Source organism: Solanum dulcamara, chromosome 7 (genome assembly GCF_947179165.1).
Source record: "Solanum dulcamara chromosome 7, daSolDulc1.2, whole genome shotgun sequence".
Lineage (NCBI taxonomy): Eukaryota > Viridiplantae > Streptophyta > Magnoliopsida > Solanales > Solanaceae > Solanum > Solanum dulcamara.
The window spans coordinates 79,399,163-79,412,401 of record NC_077243.1 but is presented as its reverse complement, the minus strand read 5'-3'; the positions used below and the strand labels follow the sequence as shown (position 1 = coordinate 79,412,401).

The 13,239-nt window shown below is 30.2% G+C and overlaps 1 protein-coding gene across 1 annotated transcript; it reads left to right on the top strand.

Moving 5' to 3' along the window:
* Window positions 1–5,459: 5,459 nt before the first annotated feature.
* Window positions 5,460–12,281, top strand: LOC129894927 (protein DELAY OF GERMINATION 1-like). The gene is made up of 5 exons (XM_055970517.1): window positions 5,460–5,832; window positions 6,251–6,428; window positions 7,289–7,499; window positions 11,483–11,700; window positions 11,761–12,281. Exons 1-5 carry the CDS (start codon window positions 5,473–5,475, stop codon window positions 12,279–12,281), a joined length of 1,488 nt encoding a protein of 495 aa, XP_055826492.1. The 5' UTR covers window positions 5,460–5,472.
* The last annotated feature ends 958 nt before the right edge of the window (window positions 12,282–13,239 follow it).

Sequence of the window (13,239 nt, the reverse complement as noted above, 5' to 3'; positions counted from 1 at the left end):
TGGTACTACTGCTACCACGAATTGCAAATGAGTAGCCACGTGAAGAGGTCTTTTTCTTTTTTGATATTTAATATTTATATTAAAGTAATTATATTTAAATTTATATTTTGCAGGCTATTTCTAAAGATGACACCAATTTTTATTTCTTGTGTGATGATTATACACATTTTCCATCGTTTTGGATTCTTTCAATTTATTCTTTATAGATTATGTTAAAAAAAATTGATGCAAAATAAAAAAAGTTGAGGATACATCATTATTTTTGTTTTTTTCTTTTCAGCAAACAAAAGACATTTCCATTTTAGTTGGGAGATGGACGTCATTGCCAACTTTATTTGTTAAAGTAAGATTTTCAAATGTGAATGAGTTGTAAAATGAAATAAATATTAGATAAAAAATAGAAGAAATAATTTAAAGACCTTCCTTTAAATTCCGTTTTATCACATTCAATTCTTCTGTGATTTACTATATTAGGTTTGTTTTCCTTTTTTTCATTTTCTTGTATTTCTTAAACCTATTTAAATTAATATAAATTAATTCAAATTTGACAAATTTTCTCTTCTTTATATTAGCTTTACCATATTAATGAATATAATCAAAAAAATAATTTATTTAACAAATACTTTAAAAATTAAAATCAATACAAAAAAATTCCTTAAAAATAAATCAATACAAATAAATTTCCTTAAGAATAAATCAACACAAATTTATTTCTTTCAAAAAATAAAATCACCGGTGAAGATGAAGAGTTATTGCCTTGAAAATTATTACTGTAGTTTACTTGACTTGACTTATGAGATTTAGTTTGGTAAAAATCTTTTGAGATTTAGTTTTGTAAAAATAATAATTAGTCAGTATAAATGTGTATATGTGTACTCCGTAATAATTTATTTTCCCTAATTTATTTTTGAAGTATTTGTTAAAGAAGTTATCTTTTCGATAATATACATCAAGAAGAAATTAATATAAAAAAGATAAATTTATCATGTTTAAATTAATTAATATATATATTTTAATTGTGTTTAAACAATATTTACAAAAAAAAAAGAAGGGAGTTAGACATAATATCAAACCATAGAAGAGGTGAAATTATTCCTTCAATTTTTTCCCCTAGTATTTATTATTCATTTTACAACTCTAACTTATTAAGATTCACATTTGAAAATCTCACTTTAACAAATAAAGTGTTTCCTACCATAAATCTTATTTCGTCATTTGCAAATCATTTGAAATATACTTTTATCTTTGTCTCAAATTATGTGAAACACATTTTTTTTAATCCGTTCAAAAAAAATGTTACATTTGTATAATTACAAATAACTTTACTTTAAATTTTTTCATTTACCTTAATGAAATAGTTAATAGCTACACATATGTCTACAATTTGTTTTAGGCCATAAATCAATTGCAGTTATTCTTTTTTAAACTCAGTATTGAGTCAAATAATATCATATAAATTGAGATGGAAAAAGTGTATTAGTATTTTACTGCTACATATTTTAAATATTGAAACTTTTGTATTTGCAAAAAAATAATAATGAAGTATTTACATGAAATAATAAATTTCACTTGTCGAATTTAAACTTTTTCCTAGTAAAACTCATGTATTAACATAAATACATATTTTTTTTTCAACTTCAACTTCAAATACTTTTATTTTTTTAATTCTAACCAAATATTATCCAAAATACGTAAGTAATATTTATTATTATATATACTTCATAATGTGGGACTCATTTACTTTTTCTAGTATAACATTGTAAAGTTTTTTTATATTGTAAATCTTTCTAGGACTCATTTACTCAAATTAAAACATTATAAATTTTTCTCATATTCCTTAAAAGTCAAAAATTGTAATGATCATAAAGGTTATTTTTTGAATTTTTTTGTAAATAATCGTTTTACCCCTCCCGATAGCTATTTCGAGTCATAATTGATTAGATTACGATGTTGGTTTTGAAATTTCTTTGAAAAATTGTGATTTATGGAAAGTTTTGAGTTTTAAGATGCTTAAGTTGCCAAATAATAATTTTCGGGGTCTTTTGAAGTTTTGAATCTCAGAATAGAATTTCGTTGATTCCATCAGCTTTGGAATGATGAAATAAGTCTAGGATAGATGTCAGTTTCAGTTTTGGAGTCTTATCGTGGAATTGAGGCTTTAAGTTGAGAAGTTATGAAAATTTAGATCAAGAATTGACTTTGGTCAACATTCAGAGCTCGGATGATCGAAATGGATTTTTAGTGACTCCGTTGGATTTGGAGGACGATTTTAGACCTAGGAGAAGTCTTGGTTAATTTTTCAGAGGTCCCGAACTTGATTTGATAATTTTGAGCCTAAAGTTAGTTTAGTTTCGACTAATCGAATTCCGGATCAAGGAGACCTCGAATTTGAATTTCGACAGTTCTATTGAGTCCGAAACATCAAATTTAGTAGGGTAGTATGTATGATTTATGTGCACGGAATTTCGAATGAATCTCGAGGGTCTATTCAAGAACTTTTCTGCCTTGTGTGATGTTGCTGGTTTTTCTTATGTCTGGTGCATGAATTTTTTTCACTGCAATCGCGGGCCAACCCACACGATCTTGAAGGTGAATGTTTTCTGTGTATCATGATCGCGTAGATGGCCATCTTGATCGCATAGTAGTGTTCCTCTAATCATCGAGATTAGGTGGTGGGCATTCGCGATTGCGAAGGTCAATTAAATGAGTTGACCCAGCTTTATTCATCATGATCGCAGGGACCTGAGTCGCGATCGCAATGGGCAGATGTTACCTGAAAGGTGTTTCTTCCCAAAAGTCAGGAATATACTCATTTTCACCATTTTTAGCTTGTGGGAGCTCGGTAAAGGTGATTTCTTGAGGAAAAATTATTGGGTAATTGTTTTTGAATAAGATTCTTTAATACCCATTAATTATATCTTGGTTTTTACCTTTAATTCATGAATTTTAACTCTAAATTTTGGGGGGGTTTCAAGAATTCAAACTTTTCTTAAAATGGTGATTATGAGTTGAATAAAACTCTGTTTTCGAAATGGTTTTCACTAATGGATTTCAAAAACTTTGGGAAGCATTTTCATGTAAAATTTCCATATTTACCCTTCATATCCGAAATTGGTTTTTGGGTCGATTGCGGCCTAATTTTCAAAATTGATAATTTGTGTCTCATTGTGTTTGTATTCTTATCGAAAATTCATATTTGAATAGATTTTGTTGATTTGAATACTTGACGGAGGGGGAAGACCCAAATTTTGGAGTAGCTTGTGATTGAATTGACGCAAGTGAACTTCTAAATCTTCTTTAAACCTTGTAGAATTTTGTGCTTCTTGTTATGTGTTGGAGAGTAATGAGAATCAATCTGAGTTACTTGCACACTATGATTGATCTTAATAATGATGAAAAAGGGTAATAAAATGACAATTTGATGACTTATATAGATGTGATTAATGTGATGAAGATCTTGATACATTAGTGGAAATGTAACGTGATTTTCTTGATATAAATTGCATGTTGTTATGGTAATAATCATATTCTCATATTTGTATGAACATTGTCTATTTGCATTGATTTTGATACACTGTGATGAGATATTATTGATGATTATGCAGAAGAAAAATGATTCCGGTAGATACATGGACCATGTGAGTTTCCCATGGGTTCCTGCATGCTAGTCAACATATGTGTATCATTAGGACAGACATGCATGATCACTATACGTGACATCTCATTGCATTGCACATCATTTGTCATTTGTGAACTTGTGTTTACCCCTTGGTGTTTCTGTGATTGCTATACTTGATTCTGATATGATTTGTCTAGAGATGTTGTTCTATACCTATTATCGACTTGAGTGCTATATGATATATGAACTGTTAGGTTGGGCTGATTTCTATGCAGGTTGTAGTTGAGGAGATTCAGTTGAGATGACATGAGTACTTGAGTTCTATTTAGCTTTAATTAGTGTTAGTAGTTCGCTTGCTGAGTATCATGCTGTTTGGTACTAACTCCTTGCTTCTACACTTGTGTAGGTTGTAAGCCAGGACCTGTGTGATTTCTTCCTATCCCTACCCATATCTGATGCTATCATCTCGAGTTATCGAGGTAACTGTTGCATCCTTTCGACTACACTCTTACTCTTACTGTGCTTTATTCCTGCTTTTGAAACGAAGACATTTGAGACTACATTTCTTTTTGAATCTCTTGTAATAGATTAGCGGCTTGTACACATGATAACCAATTTTGAAGGAATTTGAGTATATTTATTCATTTTGTTTAAGTTATGCTTTGTATTATAGTATTTACTTGCGTAATTACCTTCCGTTGGATTTTAGGCTGACTCATTTTGGTGGGTTAAAATGAGTGCCATTATGCCCAATTTTAAATCGTGACAAAAACTCATGAGTTTCGCATATTATATGTCAAAATTTATCTTTCAATTTTTTTTTATCTGTCTATACTGAATAAATTATTTATAAAAAATAAATAAGTATAGGAGAGAGTGGGGGTTGGAGGGGGGAGAGGGGGAGGGAATAATACAAGCATAAGACAAATTAAAAGATGATGAGTCACATGCATGATTTAGAGTTCCAAGAATTGTCTTTATAGTTAGTAGAGAACTCATAATAATACACAATATATTAGATATTTTGAAGGCCAAATACATCGACATTATCTCGGTTGGAACTTTATCTCTTACCATACCATATGATCATATTTTGAAGGCCAAAAACATCGACATTATCTCGTTTGGAACTTTATCTCTTACCATATGATCATTAGGTGCGTTTGGCACGAAGGAAAATATTTTTAAATTTTTTATATCAGTAGTTAAGAAAATTCTTTTTGTTTATGTATTGATACAATAAATAAATAAATAAATAATAAATAAATAAAATTTACTTATCTTTTTAGAAAATAATTTTCATAAAAAATATTTCCCTTCCTACCGAACACATTCATGTTCATTTACAATTTGAATAGAAAACTTAGCCATTTATAGCATAATAGGTCTTTGAATTTAAATCCATCAAACATCCTTGTAAAATGAGAGGTGGAGCAATATTTAAAATTTATGACTTTTTGGCTTGTGATGATCTTTCAATTAAATTTATAACTCGTTTTAATAACTCTCTCTCTATATATATATTGAATTTATTCGAATTTATGAGCCATAAAAATAACTATTACTATTTGTATTAGAATAATTTATCTACGTTATACCTCAGAGATGCGTCCATTAATTCGAATTTTGCGTGAACGCGAAATATGCTGAGTACAAAACTATGTCACATTGCATTTTCCAAATCACGAAATGTCCAAACAAAACTACCTACTAACAAATTTACAAGACTCTTGGGACATCTAAAATAAAAATAAAAATAAATTATTTGATTCACACCATATGTATAAAAAAAATACATCCAAAAAAGTTCATTTCTTTATAATATGGCTAGTGAGTTTCTTAAAAAACCAAAAATGGCAAATTCAAGCTCTAATCGAAAAAAAGAAGAAAATTTATACCATTCATGGATGAACAATCAACAAGAAGAACTAAAAGAGCTTCAAAACGCCATTGTTCGTGCTCGAGAAAACAAGCTAAACGAAGCCGAATTGAATGAGCTACTAGGGAAAATGGTGAACAACTTTCAAGGGTACGTGAACGGCCGTAGTCGACTCGCGAGAGTCGACGTATCGCCGTTCTTCGCCCCCACTTGGTGCACTCCTTTGGAGAATTCTGTCTTGTGGATAGGCGGGTGTAGGCCATCTTTGTTCATACGTCTGATTTACGCGCTATGCGGAATCGAAATCGAGTCTCATATCGCCGAGTACCTACAGGTAAGGTAAGGTAAGGTGTTAAATAAGCAAGTCGAATTACTCATATTTAATTTTGTTCATAGTAATTTTACAATTTGAACAAAATTGTATAACATAACAAATAAGGAAGTCAAAGATCGATCTTCTCTACCAACTCCTATTCAGTCGAATTCGTCGCACCGAATTTATCGGTTTACATCTCCTAAAGTTTGTTGTACCAGGCTTACTTAGGGTTTTGCGGGCTCCCAAAAAAATAAGTCTTGTTTTTAACATTTTGATAAGGTTGCCAATGTGGTCTTACATAACAATTTTTTTTTAGATGAGTAAGAGTTAAAATAGATTGAGTTAGTACATGAGAGGATCGTTATATCCGTCCAAACATAATCGAGTTAAAAACAGATTACATTTTTATGGATTAATTTTATCGACCTACTTACAGGGTACAAAAATTGGCGACTTTGCTCAACTTTCTGGTAAGCAAATTACCATGATTGATAAGTTGCAGAGACAGATTATTGCAGAAGAGAGAAAATTTTCTTTAAGGTTTGCTAGCTTGCAAGAAGATGTTGTTGATCAACCAATAGCTATGGCGGCCAGAATTTACGACACTGAAGGAGGTACGTGACGTACTAATTTATTTGTTTATATTTGATTGAGCACGAAGTTTAAATTTTTTTTTTTTTTTAAAAATTATAGTTTTGAAAAAATCATGTATATATGTGTGATTGTATTTGCCTTAAGGATTAAAAAAAAATTAAGTTAAATTATTTCTAAATAAAAAAATACTTTCTCTACCATTTTTCAAAATTTTCTTTTACACGTCCATAGATAAAATTTAAGTAATAGAACGATTTGAATATCCTTAATTTTATTTTTTGATCTCAATTTAATATTACTTTTCTTTTTATTATATTAATCTCTCTATATACATTTATTAGAACAATAACGACGAGAAACAAATAACTAATTCTATCTAATTTTCTAAAATGACAAATATTTTGCATAAATTATAGTAATCATGGTAAGTTAAATGGACCAGAGGGCGGAGGGAGTATGACATAATTTTGGAAATAAATTAAAAAGAAAAGTATGAGATAATTTGTAACTAAGAGAGTATTATAATATTATTATAAGCGAATATGATCACGTCATGACTTTATTTTTTTCTATTTTGTCCTCATTATCTAATAATTAATGATACATTATTTTGTTTTTTTACCCTTCCTTTTATGTTAAAAAAATAATTTTACTTTTTCTAGGTAATATCATAAACTGTCTTTAGATTACTGGTGCATGAGATTATGAAACGATAGAAAGTTTGTTCAAATATTATATTCATCAGAAAAACACAACATAATATGATAGTACAATATAAAATAATATGTAATAATTATCTGATTCAAACAAGTTTTAATTATTTAAAAGGTTAAATTATTAAAAAGATTATATTTTATTTATTTAATTATATTTTCAACAGGTGAAAATGAAATCGAGCCTTTAAATAAACATGGTGAGGACATGACAAGTTTACTAGAAGAAGCTGATGAGTTGAGGATGAAGACACTAAAGGAGATATTGGGCATATTGACACCAATTCAAGGTGTGGAATACTTAGCAGCAGCAAAGAGAATAAGGCTATGTTTGCAACAATGGGGAAAGAAGAGGGAACAAGAACATAATAATAATAATAATAATAATAATAATAATAATAATAATAATAATAATAATAATAATAATAATAATAATAATAATAATAATAATAATAATAATAATAATAATAATAATAATAATAATAATAATAATAATAATAATAATAATAATAATAATAATAATAATAATAATAATAATAATAATAATAATAATAATAATAATAATAATAATAATAATAATAATAATAATAATAATAATAATAATAATAATAATAATAATAATAATAATAATAATAATAATAATAATAATAATAATAATAATAATAATAATAATAATAATAATAATAATAATAATAATAATAATAATAATAATAATAATAATAATAATAATAATAATAATAATAATAATAATAATAATAATAATAATAATAATAATAATAATAATAATAATAATAATAATAATAATAATAATAATAATAATAATAATAATAATAATAATAATAATAATAATAATAATAATAATAATAATAATAATAATAATAATTAATTAATTAATTAATTAGCTAGAGACCAATATGTTATGGGATTATTAATGTTGTTATACTATATAATTAGAGATAATAATCAATCACATATCTGAATTATTATTATTATTGTTAGTTTCACATTTTAATTATCAGTTGTTTTCATTTTTCATGCGAGCTATCATGATCTATGTATTAAAACACACCTAGTTGAGTAGATCATGATGATAGTTCAAGTAGGAAATATAAGCATTTGATATTTGGTCTAGTCAGTTTCGAGGTGTGTTTTAATACGTAAATTGTGATAATTTAGGTAGCAAAAGGATATACTTGATAATAACAATTTGAAATTCGCAAAATAGTTGTCACGACCCAAGCCTAGGGCCTAGATGTGACATGGCGAATGAGGAACCCGAAAGTACCTCAAACAAGCCTCTTAGCATTCTTTTAGCCTTTCATAGGTAATGATGATAAATAGACAAGCGGAAATCATAATAATAAATCTTCAACTTACATATGTCCAACAATACCTCTAACTATTAGATTTAATGGGGCTAAGACAAGTTCCTAGCTCACCCTCAATCATAATAGAAGAAATGCCATAATAAAATATCTTAACATATCATAAGCTAGAAAGACAAAGGAGTATTGTTCCCGGAACATGGGAACTCACCAAAAGTAGTCTTCAATGGAATATCAACTAGCCACGTGGAGGAGAACGAGGAGGAGCACCGATCCCTACATGGTGATATCATGTAGGCAAAAGAGTATGCGTTAGTACTTTGAATGTACTAAGTATGTAAGGATGCATGAACATTGAGAAAATATTATAACATTTATGTAATATGGAACATAATGTAATACATGCATAATAAATCATATGGATATCCTTTAAAACATTCATTTTGTGGGAAGCTAACCATAACCGACATTTAAGACCATGCGAGCTATTACATGGAATCCAACATAACCCCCTACGTTGGCCGGGGAGACTACTTGCCAGGTAGAACTCCGTCAACTTCATTCATTTCTTTAACTTTAAGGGCTATTTATGGATCCATTAGCCTAAGCCTACAAGGGCTCCTATGTTGGCACATAGTTAATGAGACAAGGGGTTGCTACTAGGATTCCCTTACCGAATCCCACCTCAATGCCTCATTCGGTGCTAAGTCAATCCCACGGAATAGTTTAATACTTCAAAATATTTATAGCATATAACTTGAGAATTCAAACATCATATTCGGTAGAATAGCTCATTAAAACATTTGATAATTCAAATATGCAAGAAGTGTCCTTATTGCATAAAGAATTCATCATTCATATCATTTCATCATTCTTTCATTTCATAAGACTCCCTTTTTGATCATAAATATTTCTTTCATAAACATTTATTTGGAGTCAAAGCTTTCAAGTCAAACTTTATTAAAAATATAGTAAAACTAGGTGGGTTCAAATCACTTCAACTTGCAAATATGTATGTAAATATAAATACTTTGAAATCCATTAATTAAAAATCATGCTTTAAACAACCCACCATGAATTTCAAGAACCTTTAAATAGATAAATAAAAGAATTACTTGTAAACCATCAATTCATACATATGAAATTATGTTGCATCAAAATAGAGCAATAATCATTAGTTTAACCATGATTCATATTATTAAGTAAAATTAAGAATTACCATAAGAAAATATTACTTGAAATCAAGAGACTTAATTGAAAGAGTTTTTGGACTACATGGGTGGAAGAACCCATGGATAAATACCCACATAACTTAGAGTAGAGCTTAGAGAAAATAAATATAATTTATCATATAATCAAAATAATTTAGACATGAGAGTGGAAGGAATACTCTCATTGAAACCTTACATACCTGGAAACCGAAGCTTTAGTTGGTACCGGAAGACTTAATGAACACTCTTGAGTCCTAGCTTCTCTCCTTGCCGGAACGTTTTGTGTACTACCCGGAATATATGAATCACCGGAATAGTATTTCTTCACTACTAAGAACTAAAACTATATTTGAGAATGTGTATAGAGAGAAGATTTGCTTGAGAAAGCTTGATGAATAAAATGAGGAAATAAGGTGGGTATTTATAGGTGGAAAAGATGACCTAACAATAAATAAAATAATTATAAATAAAAATCTGAAAATTTAGTGGAATATATTGATGTCATGGATGATGTTAAATGGAGGACAATTTATGTCATGAGTGATGTCAAATGTATCTAGATCTTTCTATGGTAGGTGAAATGAGTTATCTTTGACAGAATACTCTTTTTGGGAGCTGCGTTTGAATAAGATAAATTCCTTATTAGGATTTGGTGTCTTCATAAGAATTGTAGATATGGAAGTCTAGTTTCATATCGTTCAAGAATCAACCAATTTGGATAAACCTACAGTGATATATGATTTTGCTTCTATAAACACTCATTTCCGTAACAGCATCCTACCTTACAAAGATTAATTTATTTGACCTACTTAACCTCCGAATCTTAAAATATGGTCTTCATAAAAGTTGTAGGTAATGATCGTGTGGTTACTCAGAAATTTGAATCACTCAATTTGGATATTTCTATGAAAAGTTATGACCAAAATACAGAGGCTGTATCATATTTAGGCAAAAATTGAAACATCGTATACAACGTTTTTAGGGGATATTACAATAGTGATAATTCATATGTGTTTTTTGACCATTAACTCTATATATTACTAATTACATATTAGGCATGTCTGAATTTGTTGTACATATGCCAAATATTTGGTTTTATTTCATCATGTGTGGTATAGGCGTCAAGTCGTCAACTATCGAGATTTCATGACATGGTTTAAGATTACAAGTTTTAATAATTTATCTTTTTTTTTAAAAAAAAATTGTGCTTAATTAAATACTACCACATAAACTGAAAGAAATGGAGTAAAATCTTATATATAGTTTTAATACGAATAAAATGTATGAAAAAATTCTTCAACATTCAAAATGAAAATAGTGTCATATAAAACTGAGTGGATGAGATATAAGTACAAATATGTATAAATGTAGGCATTTTCTATTTTTATCTATTAGTTATATACATAGTAACTACCCAAAATCTTGATGCCATAATTTAGCCAATATCTTTCTTTAGTTTCCAAAAATGACCAATTTTTAAACAACTTGCCAAATTCTTTAAATTCCATAAAATTTTCTTCATATCATTGGATTTCTCCCTGTTAGAATATGTTAAAATATATCATGCCTTTAATAATATATTTTGAATATATTCTAATTAATATTGTACTTTTGTATTTATAGCAAATATATATTTAGGTTCCTTAGTTTTAACTATTAGTATCAATTTTTGTATTTAGCATATCTTGTAATTTGTATATATTGACCAAGTTCAATGAAATTAAGCAAGCAATTCACTTCCCTCATTGTATCAGACTAGTACAATCTCCTAATCCTAGCCTCGTCTCTTATTCTTCCTATCTCCTTTCATCTCTTCTCATGACAGATTCGCCCAAATTTCATCCCGCTCTCACCTCACTAATATTAAGTCTCTCGTACCCGTAATATTAGACAATGAGCAAGGCTTGTATCATTCTTGGGCTACTCTGTTCATCAATCTTGCTAGGGTTTATGATCTTTACGATCATTTGGTTTCACCCATGGAAGCGTCGGCTCTGGCTGCCTACACTATGATCAAGTCGGCTGATCCGTCTCTTTGGAAGCGTTTGGACGATGTTATATTGTAATGGATTTACACTACCATTGCTCCTGATCTTCTTCTAGCTATCCTCAAACGCAATGACACGGCAGAGGGCGCGTGGAACCGTCTTGAATCTTTTTTTCAAGACAACAAGGCCTCCCGAGCCACCCATCTCGAAGAGGACTTTACGAACGCTGTTTTTAAAGGTTTCACCTCAATTGACAGTTATTGTAATTATTTACAATCTCTGGCAGACAGGTTGGCTGATGTTGATGCTCCGGTGACTAATAATGGTACGATGGATTTTATACAAAATCAAGAGTCATTGCCCCCCTTTGAAAGTTGTCGTTCCAGGTTGAAAATGGCTGAGCGTACCATAAAGGCTCGCCAAGCTCGTGAAAATGGTGTGTCCGTAAGTCGGGCCGATAGTGCTGTCATGGTTTTCGTACCTTCTGCCTCTTCGAATGACTCATCTGCTAGCAACAAAAGAAACAACAATAATAAAAATAGGAATAATTCGAAATCAAATGGCAAGAAAAAGGCAGCTCAACAAAGCTCAAGTGGACCCAGTGTAAGTCGGCCGCTACATCAGCAGCACCAGTGACAGCCACGTCATCAAGGCCCACCACCACAATGACAGCCGAGGTGGTAGCTATCACGACCCAACCCCGTAGGCCGTGACTGGTGCCCGAATTGAGCACCCAAACGTACCCTTATCTCAAATTAGCTTTTTAATCGAATAAACATAAGTAGTGATTAGAAGAAATTGCTAAATATATCATAAAAATAGATATAGGCACGAGGGCTGATAGGCCGTCACAAAACACACAAAACCCAAACCATATATACAAAACTCACAACATAATCTGTCTACAGACCTCTATAGATGATAACATAGTCATATGACGGGACAGGGCCCCGTCGTACCCCTGACCAACATATCCAAGTATACAAAGATAAAGTACCAAAATACAAGCTCCGAACAAGGGAGCACTGTCAACGACGCAGCAAATGTCCTAAACAGGCGGATCAGCAAATCGAACTTCGGTACCTGCGGGCATGTAACGCAGCCCCCGAAGAAAGGGGATCAATATGAAAAATGTACCGAATATGTAAAGCATGAACTGTAATAAATAAAACCATAATTTGAATAGTATATGCAGAAAATGGAACAAATGTTCAGAATTTTAAAATGCTTATCATAATCACAAATCATATATGCAAAGACATATGCCATATCCGGCCCCATTTTATGAGACTCGGTGAACAAAATGTGGTCGCCCTCCCGTCATTGGCGCCACAGCACAGCATAACACCAGAGTAGGGAATGTCTCCGTAATAGATCATATCATATCAGATGGCCATATCAAATCATATCAAATTATATCATATCATATCACATCATATCATCTCATAGCATATCATATCATATGTGTACATGGCACAACATAACTCCGTGGCATAACATACACCACCCCATGTACATGGTGTACCTGCCCCCTCACATCGGGGCACGATGAATAATGCAAAGAAATACGCTTGATAACATATCCTGGCCCAGG